The sequence below is a fragment of the Ctenopharyngodon idella genome, chromosome 15 (genome assembly GCF_019924925.1).
Source record: "Ctenopharyngodon idella isolate HZGC_01 chromosome 15, HZGC01, whole genome shotgun sequence".
Taxonomy (NCBI): Eukaryota; Metazoa; Chordata; class Actinopteri; order Cypriniformes; family Xenocyprididae; genus Ctenopharyngodon; species Ctenopharyngodon idella.
Window position 1 is genome coordinate 34802386 of NC_067234.1, and position 16190 is coordinate 34818575.

General features: G+C 39.2%; 1 protein-coding gene across 4 annotated transcripts; it reads right to left on the bottom strand.

The window, feature by feature from the left end:
* Positions 1 to 326: 326 nt before the first annotated feature.
* clcn2c (chloride channel 2c) lies at positions 327 to 14237 on the bottom strand. Of its 4 annotated transcripts, none has more exons than XM_051863962.1 (23): positions 13960 to 14237; positions 11192 to 11276; positions 10498 to 10629; positions 10153 to 10281; positions 9845 to 9978; positions 9684 to 9761; positions 9006 to 9084; positions 8731 to 8856; positions 8304 to 8388; positions 8094 to 8195; positions 7858 to 7942; positions 7501 to 7656; positions 6610 to 6679; positions 6043 to 6153; positions 5720 to 5933; positions 5417 to 5550; positions 4973 to 5097; positions 4604 to 4706; positions 2259 to 2326; positions 2011 to 2049; positions 1823 to 1927; positions 1545 to 1631; positions 327 to 1221 (listed from the first exon to the last, which is right to left on the bottom strand). In XM_051863962.1, the coding sequence occupies exons 1-23, from the start codon at positions 13990 to 13992 to the stop codon at positions 1078 to 1080; spliced, it is 2424 nt and encodes an 807-aa protein (XP_051719922.1). In that variant the 5' UTR covers positions 13993 to 14237; the 3' UTR covers positions 327 to 1077. The 4 variants fall into 4 exon arrangements, with proteins under 4 accessions (XP_051719922.1, XP_051719924.1, XP_051719923.1 ...); XM_051863964.1 differs by lacking the exon at positions 13960 to 14237 and adding an exon at positions 11965 to 12401; XM_051863963.1 differs by lacking the exon at positions 13960 to 14237 and adding an exon at positions 11912 to 12401.
* Between the last annotated feature and the right edge of the window lie 1953 nt (positions 14238 to 16190).

Here is a 16190-nt window from a genome sequence, read left to right on the forward strand (position 1 = left end):
AGCACAAAACCAGTCATAAGTCACACGGGTATATTTGTAGCAATAGCCAACAACAACAATTTTGTAAAATTTTTGTAAATTTCCTACCATAAATATATCAAAAATGTATTTTTGTGAGTGGATATGCATTGCTAACGACTTCATTTGATCAACTTTAAAGGTGATTTTCTCAATATTTAGATTTTTTTTGCACCCTCAGATTCCAGATTTTCAAATAGTTGCATCTCGACCAAATATTGTCCTATCATAACAAACCATACATCAATGGAAAGATATTTATTCAGCTTATATATAAATCTCAATTTCAAAAAAATATTATGACTGGTTTTGTGGTCCAGGGTCACAAATGTGTGTGACAAGTCTTGACTAGTGTGTGTGCAGACAACAGAATTTCAGTAAAAACTGCACATTTTCCCCAATATTGTTATTGTTGTACTTTAAATTTAATATTTATTTATTTAACAGAATTTCAAATTTCTTGACTAATAATCAAGTAACCAATAAAAAGTGCACATTTTAAAATGCATTAGTCAAAATATTATTCACACAATGTTGTTTTCTGTTGTGTAAAAGCATAAAATAATAATTAAAAACAGAGTTTAAAAAGACAAAATTGCTCAAACACCTGAATGAATCAGTCTGACTGATGCTCTAAAGTGGTTTAAAATGACAATCAAAATCTCAAACATTTTAAACAAAAATGGTCTTTTTTGGAGAGGGACGTTTAACGCCCATAATATTCAAAGAAAAATCAGAATATCAGAAAAAAATCCGCAACAAACACACTGGTTTCCATTGACTTCTACTGTTTTTACACACAGCTATTTATAAATACTACAGACTAACTCACACACTGACCCTAGAAACATTCTACACTTTTAGAAATGAATAAAAACAATATTTACTTCATTCATGTATTGTTTTTACAACTGAGAACATCCCTGGGAAAAGGAACAGAAAGAGTTGAAAGAGGGCAGATCTCTGAGACTCTGAGGCCCAGCGTCTCTATAAAGCTACTAAACGTTTGTGCGTTTGTCCTCTCGGTCACCTGTAACTGGTCAGAGGTTGGCTGGTGTTCTAGCTGGCCTGATGGTCCAATAGTTTGTGGAGTTCGGCGGTTTCAATCCTGGTTCCTTTTATGCCTCGGTCTCTGAAACTGGCCAGAACGGGCCGTAACCTCACGCCGTCCGAAGGCATGGAGCCTTCGATAGCTTTACGCAGCTGCAACACATGAGAAGAGCCTGTTAATGGACGGTTTGGTTCATTTCTTCATGTTCATATCTAAGCCTCTTGTGGCTTGTCCTCATTTCTGAACATTAAAATGTTAAAAATAAACAGCTTATTGGGAACATTATTAAAGACCAGATAACTTAACCTCTGAAAGAATGTTACCGAAAGAATGTTTGTTCATAACGTTGAAAGAACCTTGCCAGAATGTTTCCTGTAAGCTGGGAAGTTTCATGGATGTTGAAGGTTCTTCACTAAACCATAACACCAGTGAAGAACCTGAGTGTAGATGGTGTGGAATTGTTTTCGTGTCTCACCTCTTTCAGTGAAACAACACCAATAAGTCGTCCGACACTGGTGACGTAAGCGTAATCCAGATTCAACACAGAAAACATGGTGTGAGTCTGTCAGAGAGAGAATGAGATGTTAATTGGGAATATCAGAGCAAATCACAAATGTTTTTCCCTTTTTTTAAATGTATTTGATGTTTAACATACTGTAACATTAACAATGCATTACCTGAAACTGAAAAAACAATTGACATCACAATGTTCTCCCCAAACTAAAGCTAAATAACCAGCACACACAATCTGACCTTGTGCAGTGAAGTGCCTTCCACCAGCTGGAAGGGGGCGGGGTCAATCTTGCAGTTGTTGAAGTTCACCTGCTCATCAAGCTGTTGCTCCTCCCACTCCTCAATCTGCATTCAGAGCCAGAGATACTGTATGTGAGTGTGTGTGTGAGAGTGTGTGTTTGTGAGGGTGTGTCTTCAAATGTCCTCACCTCCTGAAGTACTGTATCATCTTCTGTGTCTGGGTAGTCCTGGAGAGAGAAGGACATGCACACACACACACACACACACACACGTTGGGTTTTCATGTAACAAAAAATGCAGAAAACGCATTCCAAGCACATAGTTGTAAGTTTCTTGCATTATGACTTGCTGACCTGAATTAAAAAGGCGCACACGTAAAGTTTACTATAATCGATTCCTCAGAAACACCAGAGTGTGTGTGAGGTGGAGGTCTCACCTGCAGTGCATCAATGTCAGGCTGAGAACAGCACAGCTTCTTCAAACTAATGCCAGAATCATAAGGATCTGAGAGAGACAAAACAAGAGAAAGTGTCTGAATACGTTGTTCATACGTCGGCTCTGTATGCTGTCATACACTGCTTCAAGTTGAACACACCTATTGTCTTAGTTCTAGTCGTTCATTTGTTACTATAGTCCCTAATTAGTCCTCACCTGTTCCTAGTTTCTCATGTATTTACACCCTCTGTTGCTTCAGTTCATTGTGACAGAACAAGAGAGCTTTAAGGGTTTATAAATGGTGAATCATAAACATGGACATGCCTGCAGCTGTTCGTCTCCTCCTGCTGAAGGAGGAGGATCGCTCCCTCGAGGATCACACAAGGGACTTTCTCAATCTGCTGTGCCTCATGCACTATCCTGACTGCTCGCTTTGTGTTTTCTTCCACATTAGGCTCAGCGAGCGGTCGAAAGCATGCCTGCCCATCCTTGAGGGAGTTTCATTGGATATATGGAGTGGCTGCTGTTAGAAATAACTCACCATTCACCATCTGCCCTGTTGAGGAAGACCTTGCCAGCCCCACTCCAGACCCAGAGCCCGGCCAGCCGTCAGCCATGCCCGCCGCGGGAATGCCAGAGCCTACTGCTGACTCTGAGCCCGAGCCCGTCATCGCCAGAGGTCAATACCATAATGGAGCCCGAGACAGGACAACTGAGGAAATTATATTTAATGAGCTGGATGAGGAGCTACAAGGAGCTGTCTGTGCTACAATCCCATCCGGTTCCAAGTCATCCAAGTCATCGCTGGTTAAGCCCAGTACCAAATCTCTTTCATTGTGGATGGTCCCACCCAGCCTCCCCCTCCCTCCTTCACTGCCAAAGCCATCCAATTTCTCAGCTTCATCTCTGCTGTTTCTCTACAGCCCTTCAAGAGGTTCTGCTCTGCTGCATGGATCCGCCAGTGGCTTTCCAGTCATCAGCTCCGCGTTGGCTAGTGGATCCCACAGTTCCACCTCAACCCTCCAAGCCCCAAACTCCACCTCAGCCCTCCGAACATCAGCTCTGCCTTGGCTCAACGCTCCCTCGGTTCTATCCTGGACCGTCATCCCTCAGGCTCTGCTAGGCTCCCTTGTCCCTCTGGCTCCACCGTGGTCCTCGGACTTCAGATTCTCGATCCCTCTGACTCCGCTGGGCTCCTCCTTTTATCCGGTTCTGCCATGGTCCTCACTCCCACTGTCTTTGCCCTGGTCTGCCAAGCCCCGGCCATCCGACCCATCGCCTCAGACTTCCGGGTCTGCTGCGACTCGAATCTCCACCCCTCTGGCTCCTGCTCTCCTCCGATTCCGCCATGGTCCTCACTCCCACCATCTCTACCCCGTCTGCCAAGCCCACCTCGGCACGCCTGCCTGCAGCTTAACCACGGTCCTCCAGGCCTTCGACATCACCCTAGCTCTTCGGCTCCACCTTGGTCTCCAAATCCACCATCTCCACCTCAGTCAGTCGTCTCCCTGGTTCCGCCTGGCCCCTCTATCAAGGCTCCACCATGGCTCCACCCTCCATATGTTCCACCGTGGATCTTCAACCTGTCTTTGCTCTGGACCATCCTCTTGCTCCTACTGTCTCCGCCCTGGCTCCTCCTAACTTAATGTCTGCCCTGGTTCTTCTGGTCATCATCACCATGTTGTCTTCCTCTGCTGCTCCTCGTCCTCCACCAAAGCCACCGTGCTCCCTCCCTCCTCAGACTGGACTGTTAAGTAGCGCAAGGATGTGCTTTCCGGGGAGGGGGAGAGGATCATGTGTAGTTTTCACTGTCCTGTTTAGTTTCAAGTATTACTTTTCATTGTCTTCGTCATTGTCTTGGTTTTAGTCGTTCACTTGTTACCATAGTCTCTAATTAGTCCTCTCCTGTTCCTAGTTCCTCATGCATTTAAGCCCTCTGTTCCTTCAGTTCATTGTGACAGTATGCATGTGCTGTTGATGGGAAAGTGCATACTTCGGAGAAAAATATTTTATCAAAAAGAATGCATGAAGCTAGAATAAAATGTGTTTTTTTGTTTGTTTGTTTAAAGAAGAGGCTCTGTTCTTTAGATATATTGCATGTTCAGATATTCAAAATATTCTGGGGGGCCATGAAAGTTTTGTGAAAATGTATAAATGCAGATACTCCTTTAAAATATTCATAAAAATATGAAAAAATATTCTTAATAGAATAAGTTTCAAATATTATTTCATATTTTAAATGAGTGTCGTTCATATATATTACATTAAATTGTGGATGTTTTTTGTAAGATCAACAGAAGTCAGTGGGAGGTTCTCAAACATAAACGCCTGTGTGTGTGACATTACTTGTAATCTCGTCTTCATCTACAGCCGCCTTCTTCAGTGCAGGTTTAAGAGGTTTAGGGGAGGCCGGATGATCCGAGGAGGATGAAGACTCTTCTGTGGACGTCTACAACACACACACACACAATGCCTGTCTCAAAAAACTGGATATCTATGATGGAGATATCTGTGGTTACAGCAGTCAATTAATGTCAAAGTTCTAGGAAAGTTGGTTTTAGTCTTTGGTTTCGTGTAAATGAAATGCTGCATCAGAAAAGCTTTGCTACTTCCAAGACAAGCGCATCTTGCTTTCTGCTCTATGCAAAAAACAATTAATAAAAAGTCAATTGCAGTTCAGACGGAATTAATTGCAGGAAATTGTGGAAAAATGACCTGGAAGTGAACCCTGTAGCTGGTAGGCATGCTGGGAGTAAGTCCTTCTTGCAGTTCCTGCGCTCGCTGCTTTAGGAGCGTCTGCAACTGAGCGCGCTCGACCGAACCCAGCAAGAGCATCGACTCTGAGAGAGATGATCACATCAAACAGAAGGATCAGGACAAGCCTTATTATTAAAATATGTTATTCTAATGTTTTGTGCTAACGTTTTGAGAGCATTATTAAAGATTACCAGATAACTCCGAACGAACGTTCTATTAACGTTTGTTCACTGAGAGAACCTTGCCAGAACATTCCCTGTTAACTGGTGTGCACGGCTCATGAATATTAATTAGGTCATGTGTCTGGACAGTCCCTAACCATGTCCACATTCATTTATTCATATTCGTAAGTTAACGCATTGCCATATAATGATCAGTAATCAGTAAGAGATGTGTTTGTACCTGCAGACTTCACCAGAGGCAGTGTTTTCAGATCTCCTGAGCGCAGGATTCTGTACACGTCTCTGTAGGTGGACTTCAGTGTGATGTAACGAACATCTCTTTCCATAAAGTCCTCCACATGAATATTATGCTTCCTACCGACAGAGAAAAAGGTCATTTGATGCACAGAAATACTTTAAAAATGAGAAAAAAAGCAAAGCACTTTGAAATTAGGTTCAAATTAACAGCTAAGGAAAGTTTTGGTGGTTCACAGAATGGGAAAGAAAAGGGAAAACGGACAGACTGACGGACGAAGAGACTCACTCGCGGTGGCCCCATCTGAGCAAGGGCAGGTACGGCAGCTTTTTAATGCGGATCACCGTGTCGTAGATGGACGGCTGAAGACTCTGAGAGACCATGTTGGCAAGAATCACCGAGATCAAGATGGGCAGAGCGTAGCTGATCTGACCCGTCAGCTCCATCATGATCACTCCGGTCGACATGGTGTGAGTGACTCCTGCCGTCAGCGCTGCCGCTCCTGCTCAAACAGAGAGAGAGAGTTTGTGATGCTGATGACTTACTGACGACTGCACAAAAACCACTGCTTGATTTTGGCCAATGGAAATCGTATGCGTCTAGTATCTCACCCACGACAGCGTACGCTCCGGGCACTATGGGGTATATGTGTCCATCCGTGTTAATTCCCTCGGGAAACAGAGTGGCCATACCTTCACCCACCAGACGGCCAAACGCAGCGCCTGAAACACACACACATTCATGACTCATCATATTAAAAGGTCTAAAGGTCCGTTCACACCAAAAACGATAACTACACTAGCTAAAGTTTGAAATTATTTGATTTTCTAATGTTTTGAGTCTCTTCTGCTCACCAAAGCTGCATTTATTTGATCACAAACACAGTAAAAAATCTTAAATATTATTCCAATGTAAATCAGTGTAATTTATTCCTGTGATCAAAGCTGAATTTTCAGCATCATTACTCCAGTCTTCAGTGTCACGTGATCCTTCAGAAATCATTCTGATATGATGATTTGATGCTCAAGAAACATTTATGATTATTATCAGTGTTGAAAACAGTTCATATTGTTGTGGACTTTATGATAGTTATTGTCCTTGGTGTCAACGGGCCTTAAAAGTTGGAAATGCTCCAACAAAACAATGATAATTTTTTAGATAAACACACAAACACATACCGATGACGAAAATGGGAACGAAGGAACCACATGGTATAGGAAGGGTTATGGAAAGCGCAGACATCCAGAACTACACAACAGACAATAGTAACACCATTAAAGCACAACACACACACACACACACAAATACTGTTTATATTAAAACAGCAAGAAAATCTGTTTTATCATTAAATGAGCCTTTAAAGCAAAGCATCACAAACAGGGTTCTGAATAAAGAAGAGGTTTAGTCACTCAGCTGTAGTTTAGGGACAAAACTGTTTGTCTTTTTTCATCCAAAGTTGCAAATTTAACTTGGAATATGGCATAAGACTTTTGCGGATAAAGCAGCGTTTCCATCTCATGTGTTCAAGAGAACAAAATCATCAATTCCTGGTGCAAAATATCAGTCATAAAAATGAAAGTGTCTCTTTTCTCCTCCATCATAAATGAGTTTGTCTCAGAGCGTCAGACGAAACACAATAAACGCTGTCATGTGATCTTGTGTTTGGATGCTGGTGTTTGGGAACACAATCGTGTGAGACGCTTCTGGAGGGAATTAAACCAAATCATTCTGATGACAGACTTTGACTCAGAACCACCAAACCAACATTTGAGATGCTGCGATGTGATTGGTCCACTGGTTAATCTAGTTATCCAATCACAGCCTATGCTGAAGCAAAGTCATGTGACGGTTTGAGGGATTTATTCGGTAAATGTGTTTCCATCGTAGTTTATGCACATGTCTTCTTATCGGATAAAACAATGATCCGCCTCAATTGAGCGCATACGTTTTTTTATACGCATTTTTAGAATTTATGTGCATCTCGGCATTTCCATCCAGCATTTATTATGCGATATCCCAAAATTTGCATGAAAACAGGCGGATGGAAACATGCTTGTGTGTTTATTTACCTTCATGATGACGAAGATGGTGAGGATGATGAAGACGTTAGCCTGAGGATGTTTCCAGGCCGCTAAATGATCGTCATTATCAAAGTCTGCGATGATGCCATGATTTGACCAGGTGCGATTGTCAAAAAATGAAATTAAGGAATCCCTTTGTGTAAGCTATAAAGAGGAAATGATGTCATGAACAGGAAATGGTTTTTATATAAACCAAAAAAATGATACATTCATTTGAAAGACATTGGTATTCATGTTCAATTTAACTGCTAACTGTGCATATACTATATTTAGATAAGACATGTTATTTTAGTGCATGACTGCAGTCTTTCACTTACTGTGTGTGTGTGTGTGTGTGTGTGTTACCTGTCCGGCCATGAACTGCCCAAAGCCCGGAGGGAAAGTGAGCGTTGAAATCAGCACAGAGACCAGAGCAGAATATAAGAAACAACTAGACAGAAAACACATGATTAGATACACACTCACACACGTTCATAAACTTCTATTGTTTTTACAGTATTTAAAGGTAATTATATTATAATCTAATATTATTTTCATTGTTCAAATAGACTGTAACATTGACATGTTTATGCATCACTCACTTCTTCATGAGGAAGCTGTTCGTGGCTTTCTGCTTCTTCACAAACAGAGTGATCTTCCCATACAAATACACAAAGAAGGCGCCGCCGAAGCCACACACTATCCTGCAGAAAGAAAACATTTGTGTGTTAAAGCAACAAACCGCAAGAGCATGTGCGTCACAATGATTTCACCACAGCATTTTTCAGAAGTCATACTAAAATCACACTGACCCCATCGCAGCAAAGGCTGGAAGCTCCTGCAGGTCGAAGGGAAAGTCCAGCCTGTACTTTGTTGCATAAAGAGCCACGAGCGTCTCTGAGAGAGAGAATAACTCAACTCACCGTCTGTTGTGTATCATTTACATGTTACAGTTTATATAAGGAGCTTTTAGGTTCTCTAAATGTGCTTCTAAATCAAGTACCGGTGTTAAAAACACTGTAATAAGAGCTCGTAATAAAACAAGAATCAACATTAGCTTGGCTTTTCAGAGATGGCGAGAACTGAGGAATGTTGTAAAAGTGACCGTATTTATCTGCGCAGAGCCGAAGCACAACCAAAACAATGTTCTTCCACAAAATGTACGCAGTTTCATTTTTTTAACCATTAGAGGGCCAAAAGTTTCATACATTCACATGCATTTTCTGCTCAAACACGCACCTTCCTCATGGTGCCACACTGGCAGGAGTCTGAAGATCAAGGCACCAAACGTAGCAGACAGAAATCCACGCCAGTAGTTTCGTGCGACAAAAAACATTGAGGTGACCTCCATGCTGAATAACACACCTGAAACACACACATTTATAAGCTTGTTTCCTCATGGAGACCAAAAAATGTCCCCACAAGGTCAAAAATGACTGGTATTACTATCTTTGTGGTCCCCATAACATAGGGATTACCAGGTACACACACACACACACACACAGTTTTCTCACCTCCAATAGGAGAAGCGAAGCAGCACCCAATCCCAACAGCACATCCGACCGTCAGCATCTCCTTGTTTCTGGCCTCATTCTGTTCAACACACACAAGAGAAATCACTTTTACAGAAATCACTGTTTAAGGACTTCAACAAATGGCTGGTAGGGACTACAACAAGCTTCTTCCCGGGTTAGTGACATCACAAACCCTAACTTTTACATAAACCCCGCCCCCAAGAACATGCAACAAAGGGGGCGGGGCCATGTTGGGCTGCTTTAGAGAAGAGGAAGAGTTGTTGTAGTAGAGTGTTGTTGTCATGCCGTCATTTTACGCCGGACTGCTTCACAAACGAGGGTCAATTCAACACAAAAGATTAACATGACGGCACATGCTAGTGGATGAGTTGAATCAACTCCACAGCAACTACATACATTTATCCACTAACCATTCAGAAACGTCTAAAAGTTGTAACTTCTTCCTGAGTCTCTCCATCAGTGTCGACTCCGGTTTGAACAATGTAAGGCTGAACACCGTTACTGACAATCCTCATTTTGGCTGCGTGAGATTCTCCAGCTTTGTTGTTGTTGAGCGACCGAAGCGTGAGCTGTTAAAGCTCCGCCCTCTTCTGGAAAGGGGGCCGGGAGCAGCAATAATTGAATTGTAATGAATACTATAATAATGTTTTTAAATACCTTATAAATGCCACTGAAGAGCGACATGAACTTGCAGAGAAGAGCAGCACACATACTGCCGATGTGAACGAACGGACCCTACAGGACAGAAAACACACGAGGATTGAGATAAAACAACATCATATAGCCTGATGTGTGTGTGTGTGTGAGTGTTTGTTCACCTCCTTGCCCACAGGTAATTCACTTCCGAGCGTACAGGTCAGGCTGATGACTTTGGACACCAGTGTTCTGAACGTCAGATACTCCTGCAGCACCACTCCTCTCAGAGTCGTCTTCATCTCAGGAATACCAGACCCTGAAGCACAGACAAATGCATGAATCCACCGATGAGGTATGAAGAAGTACACTTGTCCTTATTAATGCCCTTACACCTGTAGATCATTGACAAAGCTATCTAAAAAAACATAAATGATGTTTTGCTTTAAATATAATGATGGATAGTGTGTGTGTGTGTGTGTGTGTGTCTCACCGACGGCCTGAGGTGACACTATGTTTGCGAATCCTGCTGCGAAACACATGAGGATCATAGAATAAGCGACCCATGCGAAATACTGCAGGAACACATGACTGTCCGAAAGATCGTAGATCCACCTGTGTGCTGTAGAGAGAGAAATATGCTTTAATGTCATAATGGGTCTAAAAAAGGGCTTCATTTCCTTGAAGCAAAATATAATTATCTAATTATATAATTCATTGTATAATTATTTGCTATTTTAATATTTTATATAGTGCAAAAAAAAAAAAAATACTAAACTAATATTTTAACTATTTTTGAATATAATCTTAAAGAATATGGGCTAATTCTGACACTCACCGTCTGTGAAGAGCATGACGAAGATATCCATGACGAAGCTGATCACTGCCATGATGAACCCCAGGATCATGAGGAAGATCCAGTCCGCTCCGACCAACGACACGAAGAGCCGATGAAAGTGTGTGAGCCGGACTACAGACACAGAGAGAGAGAGAGAGGAAATACATTACCCATGATGCATCAGTGCATACCTGACACAGACTGCATTACCCATAAAGCCCAAACCAGTGCTGAAGAACTAAAGTAGATTTACCCTCACAAAAATTCACTGTTCAAGTAAAACATAGTATCAACTACCAAAACAGAAAAGGCTGCTTAAGAAAATCCCATTTCTATATATTATAGTTTTAAAGTACAATCAGTAACTATGATGACTACAGTAAAAACAATAATGGCAGTTATAAATAACAGATCAGTTTTAAAAAAAAGTTTTTTTTAATTAGTGACATTCTTTCTGTCCTCCAGAGGGCGCAATGTTCACACAAATACTTCAATTAATTACTTTTATTATAATAATTTCCATTATATGTATAATAAAAAATATAATAATTTATGATTGTAATTACTTATCACAAGACTAAAGTGAGCAAAAAAGGTGAAGTACTGAAGCGAGACGTCTGGGTGCTGTTGAAGCATTGTGGGAGTGTTGCAGAAACGTTGCTGTAATGTTGTAGAGCTGCTGTGACTCACTCACCTCCACACTTGAGTTCAGATTGGGATCTTCGGTGACGACCGTTTCTGCGAAGACGACCTGCATCTTTTGTGTGAATGCCTTGTTCCTACAGACACAGACAGAGATTCACAAGTGTAAAAACTGTAAGAGCTGAGAAATTAAAGTACAGATATGGGTAAAGATCACTCAATTAAAAGTCTAAGTAACTATTCAAAAAAAAGTACCCACATTTAATTGTACTTAAGTATTGTTAGAGTTGAAAAATTATACACTTTTCTAAGCTTTTGAACTGATCTTTGAAAACAGGAGGCAGTAGAGATTTTTTTGTGTGTTTTTGATGCAGAGAAAACTGTCAAAAATCATTATTTTCTCATTGTTCTGTTAAACTCTCAGACACTGCAGATATTAAAGTGAACTAATATGAGATTCCCAAAAATAATACATACGTATATTACCCAAATCCCTCTATAACTGTAATGTACATACCAACCCTCTGAGTTTACTACCATTGTTACTGCAGTAAAACCATAATAAATCAATTGTCTGAGTCATTTTGTTTAGTATTATTAGGGTGGCTGTGGCTCATATCAAATTACATCAGTTTTAATGTGGTAATAATAACTATTTTAGCTCAACAGAACTGTTTCCTACACTGAATCATTATTTACCTGTTAAGCGCTATATAAATAAAGGTGAGTCTGGTATTTTTCGCGGATCATGTGGTTCTTTTGTCAGATTTACCTCAGCTCTGTGGAGAATTTTGTCCCCCTACTATACCTAGAGAACCCACCCACCTAAACACTCGTCGAGAAACAGCTTCTGTTCGGTTCTGACTGTTTTTCTGTTACGTACGCTGGTACGCGCGCGTTCTGACTCCAAAGCGCGGTCACGTCATCACGTCTATGCTGAGGAGAGTCTGTCAGTCGATAAAGTAAGTTTTGCCCGTGATATTTATGTTGTTGTATTGCGGATTAATCTTTTATATCGATTCATTCAGATAATATAATTAAATACATGATAGGGTTGAGCGATATGACGATATATTGAGGCGATAAATTGTCGATCCATCGTTAATGTCGCGGTATTTCCACTCAGCTTTCAATTGGTGGGACTGCTTAAAGTTAATTGACACGTTAAAGCGATAAAAATAAGGTTTAATCAGAAAATAAGTGGTGGTACGTCACAATAAACCGCGAAAGAGAACTAACGTGTTTAGTTAGGCTAGTATTAGTGTTTGCTACAGCATTGAAAATGGCATCTACGATTGTGATTTCTTTTTTACCGTTGGTATCGTAACGACATTATTTACTGCAAAAATAGCATATTAATATTATTGTGTTATAAAATTGCTCATATTGTGATATAATATTTTGGTCATATATTGCCCTCCCAATCGTTTGTTTTGCTAATTGATCATTAATACGGTCAGTGGGTTTGAAATGTTTGTATTTGGTATTATTATATTTATTAAAGGTTTGATATTATTGCAGATAATATCACAAAAATGGTCAAATGCTTTTGACCATTTTTGTAGCTCTCTTCTGTATTTATTTTTAATGTTGGTGTTTTAAAAACATGACCAGAGTTGGCAATAGCAGCTTCTGCTGCTGCAGTGCTATTTATCACCATCATTTTTTACATGCACAGTATTATTTTCAATATGAACTCATTACACCAGCTCCTTTCATCAGTGATAATGCAGCATGTCATAATTTTGACTTTATAAATCAGTATTTTGACTTTTCATCTTATCATGATTTAGTATGTAATAATTTCAACTTTTTATGTCGCATGTTTCGACTTAAGAATTTAGACAATTTTCGACTCGTCATAATTGTGAAGTCAACTTATGTCAGAATTTAGACTTTTTATGTCATAATTATGACTTAGTATGTAATAAATTCATGTTGTATATTTTATATTGTATATTTCGACTTATATCAGAACTTCACATTTTTAATTTCATAATTTTTTTAAGTTAACTTAGTATGTTAGAATATTGACTTTTTAAGTTTAACTTTTTAGTGTCATGATAATTACGACTTTATAAGTGAAGTTCGAGTTTTCATCTCATAATTATGACTTCGTACATCATTTAGAATTTTTATGTAACAAACGTGACTTACTAGTATGTCAAAATTGTGACTTTTTAAATCATAATGTTGACTTTTTAATGTCATAATTTCAATTTTATATCTCAAATATGACTTAGTATGTCATAATTTCAATTTTTAATCTCATAAATGACTTTTATGTCATAATTTTAATTTTTCATCTCATAAATGTGACTTAGTATGTGAAAATTTAAATTTTTAATCTCATAAACAACTTATAAGTATGTCATAATTTTAATTTACCAAAGCATGATTTGATGTGGCAGAAAAATCCTTCCACACAGAGGAGTCTTTCAAGTAATAAAGTAAGTTCATGATATTTATTTTGTTTTATTGCAGATTAATCTTTCATATTCATTCAGTTATTATTATTAAATACAGTTTCTTATGCTGCAATGCTATTTATCACCATTTCTTCTTCATTCTTTAGATGCACAGTATTATTTTCAATATGAACTCGTGACACCAGCTCCTCTGTCATCTTTACTCTCTGTTAAACTATCTTTATTTCATCAGACCATTCACCTGCACCCTAAAATGCATGGAAAGAGCGATCTCTTCATCATCTCAATGACGCTTGTACTCACCCAAACCACCAGTCAGATTGTGTAGTTACAACATCTGCCAGCAGGGGTTAACGAGGGCAAAGCACAGAAAAATAGAAGAAACACTCACCAAACTATTCTCATCTGTACCATCCACAGCCATGACTGCGATCTCTCACACACACACACTTGAATAGATCGTTGGTCGCTCCACACACTCTCGACACGCGCCACAAATGTGCGGACAGAGTTTGTGAGTTTTTATATGTGAAAGAAGTTTGTGTTCTGCTAAATATAAGAGAAGCTCCGCCCACTGCACGCTATAGGGATGAACACGAGTACCTGAGTACTCGGAAATGAGTGCAGTGATCAATCATGAAAACAATTCTTCAGAACATTTCATTTTTTTTATTATGATTGCCTGTATTTATGTAGAATCAGATATTGATGAAACATCTTCACCTCACATCTTCAAATAGAAAAGAGATGAAATAAAGAACTGACAAGTTCACGTCTAACTTTTGCTGTAAGTTTTCAAAATATAAAGAGTGAATCAAATGAAATAAAATGATTTTTCATGCTCTCGTTTTTCAGCTCAGATGGTGCCAGAAGATTTTTCCTTGAATAGAAATCCACTCAGAATCAAATTGTGAAAGTTCATGAGAATTTGCTGTGACACATGATCAAGTGCATAAACACTTCATGGAGAAAACACACTTTCATCTCTCCGTTCAGAGAGCGGACTGTTTTAACAAATCACTGTTTACAGATAAATACAGACTTATATTTATATACTGATTTTTAGCTGAAAGTGGAAGTTGTTTGGATGGTCAACAGTCTGTAGGAGTGAAGGTACAGGTCCTCTTGTCCAGACCAGAAACTCTTGGGTGTCACACAGATGCCCAGCTCAGCAAAACCCCATGTTTTGGCAGGGGAGAGCATGATGGACATACCCAAAATAAAAAGATTCATGCTTGCGAGACTGCGCACATAACCCAGATATCTTTAGAAAGCAAACACTGTGACTGTACGATTATATTTCAATAATTCAACATTTGCATGTTCACGGTTTTCTGATGTCAGTTCACGTATTAACAAAAAAAAAAAAAAAACTTTTTATTTTTAAAGTGTATTAGTAAATGTTGAAATAATCATTAACAAAAATGCTGTAGAAGTATTTCTCATTGTTAGTTCGTGTTAACTAATGCTATTGTTAACAAAAGAAACCTTATTGTAAAGTTTTACCAATTAATTATTGGTTTTTCATCAACTTGTGAACCCCAGTTTGAGGAACCCTGATCTAGTTAAAACTAGACGCCAATATCTGGATTACTTGAATGTAAAGTACAAGTATAAGTTAGTTATGAGTCACAGTGATTATACAAAGTGCTTGTCCTTGCTTATTTATTGATTTTATTATTTCAAAGAATGGCCTGCATATGTGGTATTTTTGGAAAAACAGAAACATTTCCAAGTTTCTTGTACAGTAATCTTGGAAGAATGCTGCATTATCACTGTTATTACTTTGGGTATTTATTTAGCTCATGATGTTATTATAAAAACACACACATCAGCTGTTTTCCAGGGATGCAAACTCATGAGAAGTGAAAAAGAAAGAAAAGAAATCAATGACTGCTGTTTCGAGGGTATGTTTCCCAATATCTCTCAAATATTTCTCCTTTTTTCATGCAAAAGTATTGGTTCAAAACAGACGATTTATAAAGGAGCCATGACTGTTTAAAGCCACCCAAACTTGTGTTAGTAGTACTAGTCAACCTCAACTCTACTAACCGCTGACCCCCATTGTCCAGAACTAATAAAAATACACTGGGAAGTAATGGACAACGAGTTAAAGTAGATGAAATGTTAGAAGAGACAAATTACTTTTGATGTGAAGCAGATTTTTGGAAGATTGAAGGACAGCAGCAGGACACAAGTGAACAAATGGTAAATTGCTCAGTATTTTTATGTAATCTATTCAAGAAATAGACTGAATTTTGTAAATTAAAGATGTATATTTATGCTATACACATCCAGAAATGTTTTTATGCTTTTTATAGTTGTGAATTTCAAGACTTGACTTCATCTCTCTTTCTGTGCAGGTGTTTGGATTTCCTGCAGTTATTTGTGTGTACACAAGATGGCGCTTCCCAAACACTCCTGATCAAAACAAGTCTCTGTTTCCCAAAGTGTTTTACAGGAGAAACTCAAACAATTGCGTAGATCAATAACTGCATAGAAGTGCTAAACACCTACCAAATGTCAAATACATAAATGCTCCATATGATGCATCGAACTGAAATACAGAAGTACTAACTGGTGTAAAGTCTGTTAGCCTGTTGTTCATCTACTGCATAACCC